This window comes from Nannospalax galili, unplaced genomic scaffold (assembly GCF_000622305.1).
Source record: "Nannospalax galili isolate Female #2095 unplaced genomic scaffold, S.galili_v1.0 scaffold325, whole genome shotgun sequence".
NCBI classification, from domain to species: domain Eukaryota; kingdom Metazoa; phylum Chordata; class Mammalia; order Rodentia; family Spalacidae; genus Nannospalax; species Nannospalax galili.
The window spans coordinates 1,496,682-1,504,182 of NW_008355159.1; the positions used below are offsets into that span (position 1 = coordinate 1,496,682).

General features: G+C 43.7%; 1 protein-coding gene across 8 annotated transcripts in view; it reads right to left on the reverse strand.

Moving 5' to 3' along the window:
- Reps2 (RALBP1 associated Eps domain containing 2) overlaps window positions 1-4,181 on the reverse strand; it is a 258,844-nt gene extending 254,663 nt beyond the window's left edge. For all 8 annotated transcript variants that reach the window (XM_029555606.1, XM_029555605.1, XM_008852210.3 and 5 more), the window contains exon 1: window positions 3,837-4,181. In XM_029555606.1, coding sequence (XP_029411466.1) covers window positions 3,837-4,073 — 237 coding nt within the window. In that variant the 5' untranslated portion in view covers window positions 4,074-4,181. The remainder of the gene's footprint in view (window positions 1-3,836) is intronic.
- Window positions 4,182-7,501: the final 3,320 nt, after the last annotated feature.

A 7,501-nucleotide genomic window follows, 5' to 3' on the forward strand; every position in this document is an offset into this window, starting at 1 on the left:
CCGTGCAATTATTCTGTGTAACACTACAATGGTGGGTACATTTCATATATTTGTCCAAGTCCATAGAACATACAACACCAAAAGTGAACCCAGATGTAAATTATGACCTTTGAACAATAACGATTTGTCAATGTAGATTCATCAAAATTAATATATTACTTTGGTGCCAGGTATTGATAATGGGATAGGCTGTGTATGTGTGCAGATAGGAGGCTTACAGGAACTAATCTCAATGCTCCTGTTAACCTAAAACTGTTCGGAAAAGTAGTCTATTAAAAAATACAAGCTGAGCTGGGTGTGGTGGCACATGTCTTTAATCCTAGCACTTAGGGAGGCAGGGGCAAGTGGATCGCTGTGATTTCAAGGCCAGCCTGGTCTTGATAGGGAGTTCCAGGCCAGCTGGGGCTACAGGGAGACCTTGTCTCAACCAAAAAAAAATGCAAGCTGGGCTGGGAATGTAGCTAAGTGACAAGAGTGCCTGCCTAGCATGTGTGAGGCCCTAGGTTCAATGCCCAGTACAGAAAAAACAAAAAGTTTCTGTTTAGCCATGAATCATGGGACATACCTGTGATCTTAGCACTTGGGAGGAGGAAGCAAGAGGATCAGGAATTCAAGGCCAGTCTGTACTATATGAGACCCTGCCAAAACAAAACAAAACAAAACAAAAATACAAGCTGGGCATGGAGGCTCATGCTTGTAATTCCTGCACTTGGGAGGCTGAGGGAGGAGAATAATTTTGAGTTCCAGGACAGCCTGACCTACAGAATAAGACTCTGTCACAAAAAATAAATATATATATATATAACAAAACAAAACAATGGTGCATTATATGCGCTGAAATCACTGCTCAGTGGCAAAACCCTTACCTAGCATAGGTGAGGCCTGGGGTTCAATAACTAGCACCAACACACACACACACACACACACACACACACACTCACTTACATGTATATATGTTGTGTTAGTCAGCTTCCTGTCAGGAAACTTGAAATGATTAACTTATAGAGAGAACATGTTTGTTTTGGCCCAGTTTTGGAGGCTCTAATCCATAGTCTATTGATCCCACTGCTCTGGATCTGAGGGTGAGGTACAAGATGGCAATGGCAGGGAGCACTTGGCAGAGCAAACTGCTCAGCCCATAACCAGGAAACAAAAGAGAAAGGAGAGGGACTGATCCCACAATCCCATTCAAAGCCACCCCCAATGATTTAAGCACTGTCTACTATCCCCCACCTCAAGGGTCCACTACCTCACAACAGTGTCACCTTGAGAATCAAGCCCTAATACATGGGCTTTTGGGAGACGCTTAGCAAAACCATAGCAAATGTTGAAATTTTGTATATAGATTTTATGTACATAATTTGTATGTGTATAAGTATATAAATATCATAGATATATTATTTTATACATACAATCTATTACAAGTATATATAAATATTTATATATTGACTAAAGAAAAACTACAATAACTTTGTAGGCTCACTTCCATAACCAAACAATAGATGTACTGGTTTATTTTTGCCCCAAAAAGAAGATAAAATTATGTGTTTTTATAAAATATTTTCTCCCAGTAACAGACAGTACGATTCTCACTCTTCTTAATAGATCATGGTAATCATTTTTAGACAAGGTCTCATGTAGCCCAGGCTGCCCTTAACTATGTAGCTAAAGATAACCTTGAACTTCTGATCCTTCTGCCTCCACCTCCTGAGTGCTGAGATTACAGGTATGTGCCACCATGCCTGATTTTATGTGGTGCTGGGGATCGAACCCAGGGCTTTATGAATGCTAGGCAAGTATTCTACCAACTGAGGTAAATGCCCAGTCTTAGATTATGATAATCTTAATTGTGTAGTTTATTAGGAGGAAAATCTGGCTGTTACCATAGAAACTACGAGGTCCGGTTAGTGCCTCCAAGATTTGAGCAGTTATACCTGTTGGGCCACTTAAATCTGAACTTACAGGTTCCTGTTTAGTAAAGAAAGGGGGACATTTTTTACATTTGTTTTAAAGACTAGTTAATATACTAATACAACAACACAAATTAAGACAGATGAAGTGCGCACACATCGCCGAAGTGATGGGTAAAAATTAGGGGCTCCCCCCCAGATGCCGACTTTGATTAGCTTTCCTGTTCAGATAATTTCGTGTGCCTTTAATATTAATTTTTACCTGTACCAAGACTATTAGGCTATTCTAATTTTGCTAAGTTAAATGAGCCGTGATTTATTCCACTGGACTGAGTAAGAGAGCATAAAGCTCAGAGATTTACTGGAAGCAATCTAGGAATGGTCCCTTTTGCTAACATCTGAATAGCCTTTTGTATAGTTTTCCACTCATAGTCACTGTGCCTAGGTTCTTTTCAAACCATATGTACTTCAAGGAAGCATCAGTTATAACACAGGAAAGCCCCCCTCCCCAACTCCTGAGGAAGTCTCAATCAACATATGTAATTTTCAAATGCCGCCTTCTTCTTTTCACAGTTGATGTATTACTGACCACTAAAGAAGCCCTGCCAGATGCCCAGCTGATTTACGTGGTGCACTGCCTCGGTCACTCCAATAAATTTATTATGCTCAGGAGTATCCTGAGGGCCTTGTAATAACCACAGTTTGTGTTTCAAAACACTGACTTCCTCTTAACAGCAGTGGTAGAACTATCTTCTCATCAAGAAATTCTACAGGGACAGCCACACTAAATTCTATGAATACTGATTATATTTTCGGAAATCCTAAATTTGAAAAGGGTAACATTTACAGAGTGGCTAAAGTTATGCTCATAAACATATGGACATATGTATGCGTCAGATATGTAAAATAGTCTTAAGTGACAAAAAGAAAGAAAAAACCTACAAACACAAATCATAAGGCACGTGAACCATAAAACCCTTAGTAAGCCTTAGGAGCTAAATTTTAAAGTATCACTCACCACTGTAAATATTCAGTTAGTGTCAATAATATTCACACTATTGGTTTTTAAGAAACGACTCATATTCGGGGCTTGATATTAACAATCTTATCATTTAGTGCTGCTGGCATCAAATGACAAAGGGCTTAATTGCTAGTCTTTCTCCAAGCTTCAAGAAAAAAAGCACAAAACAAAAACAGCACGTCCTCTTTCCCAGGTATGGAGCAGGCACAGAGAAGCCATGAAACCCTTTATTTCACAACTCCATGTCAAGTTCAAGTAGTAATAAGATGAGAAACTACAGTTGTGACTTCTGAAGTCCACTCCTAGACCCACATGGAGAACTTAACTTTGGATTGATCAGGGCTCTCTTGCAGCCCTGAGTCGTTTTCTACAACTTGTCATTAAGGTTTTCCAGTTTAATGCTAATAATAATCAGAAATACTTTCGTGAACAAATATACGTCGTAGATACATACATATGACAAACATAACGAGAGGACAACAAGCAGCCCTGGGCCCAGAGCCATACACACAAGTACAGCCCGTGGAGTTCAAATCCCAGGAAGGCATCCAGAGCCCTGCACTCAACAGAGGGAGGGGCAGGAGCAAGTAACAGAGGTTAAAGCAGACAGCAGCCAAAACAAACATCACTTCCAGAACAGGACAAACTTTGGGTCTGGACGGTGCAGAACCCCCAGATATGGCTGGGATGTCCGACTCTCCCAAGAGAAAGAAGAGCGCACCCAGCACTGGGCGAGGAGGGGCTGAGCTGCGGAGGAGGCTGGTGTCCCTGGGGATAAGGGCGTCGCCGCCATCCTCGGCTACAGAGCCCCCTTTCTGATGCACTAGCTGCGGCCCTCCAAGTCCCTGGGGACAGTTCCTGTCGCCCCACAAATCCTCAAGAGATAAAGGGACGCAGAGACCTACCTGGTGCAACGTTTCGGAGGGCAACTGAGACGCTCGGAACAGATCGGCCACTGGGCCGGCGGCGGCGGTGGTGGTAGTGCCGGGGGCGACCCTGGCGGCCTCGGGGGGTCCGGACCCGGGGCCCCCGCTCACGGTGCCCGCGCAGCGGGCAAAGAGCTCAGAGTAGCACTGCTGCTCGCCGTCGCTCAGCAGCAAAGGCGGCCCAGCGCCGCAGCCTCCGCCCGCCGACGCCTCCATGGGGCCTTCCGGGGGTCCTGGCCGAGCGCCCTCTCTGACTGAAGTGCCGCCGCCTCCGTCACCGCCACAGCTAACGCCGCAGCCTCGGCCTCCGCCGCCGCCCCCACGCCCCGCAGCTGCAGTGCCGCCGCTTCCTCCCGGCGCGCGCCGGCCCCGCCCCCGGGGCTTGAATGTTGTGCCTCAGCTGCGCGGCACATGGAGACAGGCGCGTCAACGGCCAATCATAGCCCGGGATTCCATTCGGGCCCCGCCTCCAATGCCCGCCCCGGGCCGCCCCTTCGCCAGGTAAGTAACACAACTCTGAGCGCCACCTGCCCACGCCAGGCACCTGTTTGGTGGACGAGGCCTGGCTCTTCAACCCAATTTCATCGTCCCTCCAAGCCCACCCTGCCCCTGAGGAGCATTTTGGGTTATTCACCTTGACTGTCAAGGGAACATCTGGACACACTTGGAGAACAGAGTTTTTCAGGGGTGGGGAAGACCACACTGTTTTCTCATTAAGATTCTGGAGCAGGTGTGGTGCCCACGCAGAAAAAGCTTGAGGCAGAAGTTAGGTTTCCGTTCCTCGATATAACAGTACTCTTCCTATGTCCTGAAAAGCTGAAGAACAGAGATGCTCATGAATAGGGTCCCGACTCCCCAGATCTTTGAGGATGGTGATAGGGTTAAGCCACTTTATTAGGCATGACTCAAATCTTGAGTGGAGCCTTAGTAAGGAATACCAGCAGTTACTCAAGTGTTAGAGTAATAGTAAGAGGGGAAGGAAAAAGCCTTTTTTTGCAGATATGAGGTTAGTCCTATTGAAAACTGGAAAACAGAATTGGTGAACGCACTATTGGCAAATTTATGCTACTTATGGCCTGAAAATACTGATCTCTGTAGCAGAGAACCCTCGCCTTCCATAAGTGCTTTTTTTTTAAGATAACATCTTTCCTTGAGACACCTGGTGTTGAAAATACTTTTTTTTTGGTAAGAAAACAAGCATATTTTTTAAAAAAATTAAAAACTTCAAATTCCCACCAAAAAGTCAGCACTAGAACTCAGGATTTTACAAACCCAATGTATCTTTTTCAAATGGGCTTCCTCCTCCATGGCTATTGCTCTAGCACTATTAAGAGAAAGTCTAAGTTAAGTGTGCTGACTTATGCCTGTACCCCAGCAGGACCAGGACGATCCCTGAAAGTTTGAAGCTAGCCTAGGCTTCCTAGTGAATTCCAAGCTAATCTGCAAGAAGAAAAAAGAGCAATAACATCCAGAAAAGAATCTACTGGAAGAAAAATGTCTGTCAAGAGCACTGCAACTGTCAGCATCGGGGCTGTATATTTGCATCATTTTTCCCCAAAAGAAAAAATCTTTTTAAGTGTCATTCCTGAGACAAGTTGCAGGAACATACCCATGATACATATATGCCTCACTACAAAACGTTAACCCAAAGGGGTGGGGGAACATTCGTCCAGGGTTAAACATTAATAAAGATACACGTTAGTATTTGATCATATATAAAAAGTTATATAGTCATATATAGTTATATATACATACATATGTATATTCCACCTCAAATAGTTTTTTAATTAAAAGTATGAGGGGCTGGAGAGATGGTTCAGTGGTTAAGAGTGCTTACTGCTCTTGCCGAGGTTCAGTTCCCAGAATCCACACAGCAGCTCACAACCATATATAACTCTGGTTTCAAGGGATCCAACACCCTCTTCTGGCCTCTATGGGCTCCTGCACACATATGGTGCATGTAAACTCATGCAGGCACATACATACACATAAAAATAATAAATAAATTTTAATTAAAAGCATAAGACAGTCAGACGTGGCACATGCCTGTAATCCTGGCACTACAGAGGCAGAGGCAGGCCAGCCAGGGCTCTACAAGGCAAGACTCATTTTGAGAACAATAACAAAAAAAAAAAAAAAGCAAAAACCAGAGACAGCTCAAGAAATATCACTGGTGATGCCAAATAGACTTTGATATCACAGTCAACTAAAATAAGGATCAATGGGGGACTGGAAAGATGGCTCCATGGTTAAGAGCACTGTCTGCTTTCTCAGAGGACCCAGGTTCAGTGACCAGCACCCACATGGCAGTTAACAACCATCTGTAACTCCAGTCCCAGGGCATCCAATGCCCTCTTCTGACCTCCGTGGATATTGTATAAGGTGGGTGCACTTACATCCATACAGGCAAAATACTCATACACATAAAAATAAATTTTAAAAATAAAATAATGATCAATGGGAGGAAGAAAGGAGAGGGGGGAAGAAGTCAAGAGATGGTAAAAGCAAAAAAGGAAAGGGGAAGAGAGATACATAAGAAAGAAAGAAATACATCAACCTCAATGATTGCCAGAGTACTACTTCCCTTTTGGACGCTGAAGAAATGAAATACCAAAGAAAACTCACTCTGCTGATATAGTTCAGTAGTACAACATTTGCCTAGCATTCAAGAGGCACAAGGTTTACAGGGGCTGGAGAGATGGCTCAAAGGTTAAGAGCACTGGCTGTTCTTCCATAAGACCCACGTTCTATTCCCAGCACCCACATGACAGCTAACAACCAACCAGTTCCAGGGGATCCGACGCCCTCTTCTGGCCTCTGCAGGCTTTGCACAATATAGGTGAACTTACATACATGCCAGCCAAACACTCATAAAATTAAAATAAATACTTTTTTAAATAAGAGGCACAAGGTTTGATCCCCAGCACCAGAAAAAAAAGAGGATTAAGTTCAAAAGTGTTAGCAACTAAGTGAAGCAGTGAGCTTTTAGGGACAAACTCCTGTATTAGTATACCTTCAAAAAACCCTGTCCCTTTCCAGCTGAAGCTTTATGAAGCATGCCCAGAGGCATTCCTGTTGTCTTTATGATGTAAACTAAGCATGTCCAAAAGTGTTGCCTGCCATTTTAGCCTTTTGAACACTGGCTCCATAACCTTAAACTAAGTACATCCCAAAATACGTTCATTGTCATGTCTTCTCCTTGACCTTAAACTGAGTATGCTCAGGAATGTGCCCAACCCTAGACATCTGGTCTTCACTTATGACTATGTGTAGGGTCCCTGAATAAAATCCCCACACTTTCTTCATTCATAGAGGGCACTGTGTTGGACATAGCTCCCAGGCTCTCCTTACCAGATGCACTTACCAACATATCATCAATCTTATTTCCTGGCTGTGTCTGTCTTGGCTATGTACTCAATAGAAGTGAGCCCAGGTTGGGCTACAAATGCAGAAAGTTCTCTCTTCAAACTTTCCTTACTCCACATTTGGCTTAACAACTGGGAGGAGAAAATACAGTAGCAATACAGAAAGGCAGCATTAAGAACAGCAGGGACTGAGCTAGAGAACTTCTACTTCAGAATCTCACCACATTTGTATTTTCCATGACTATCATACCTTCTCAGAAAAAAAAAAATGGAAGTCAA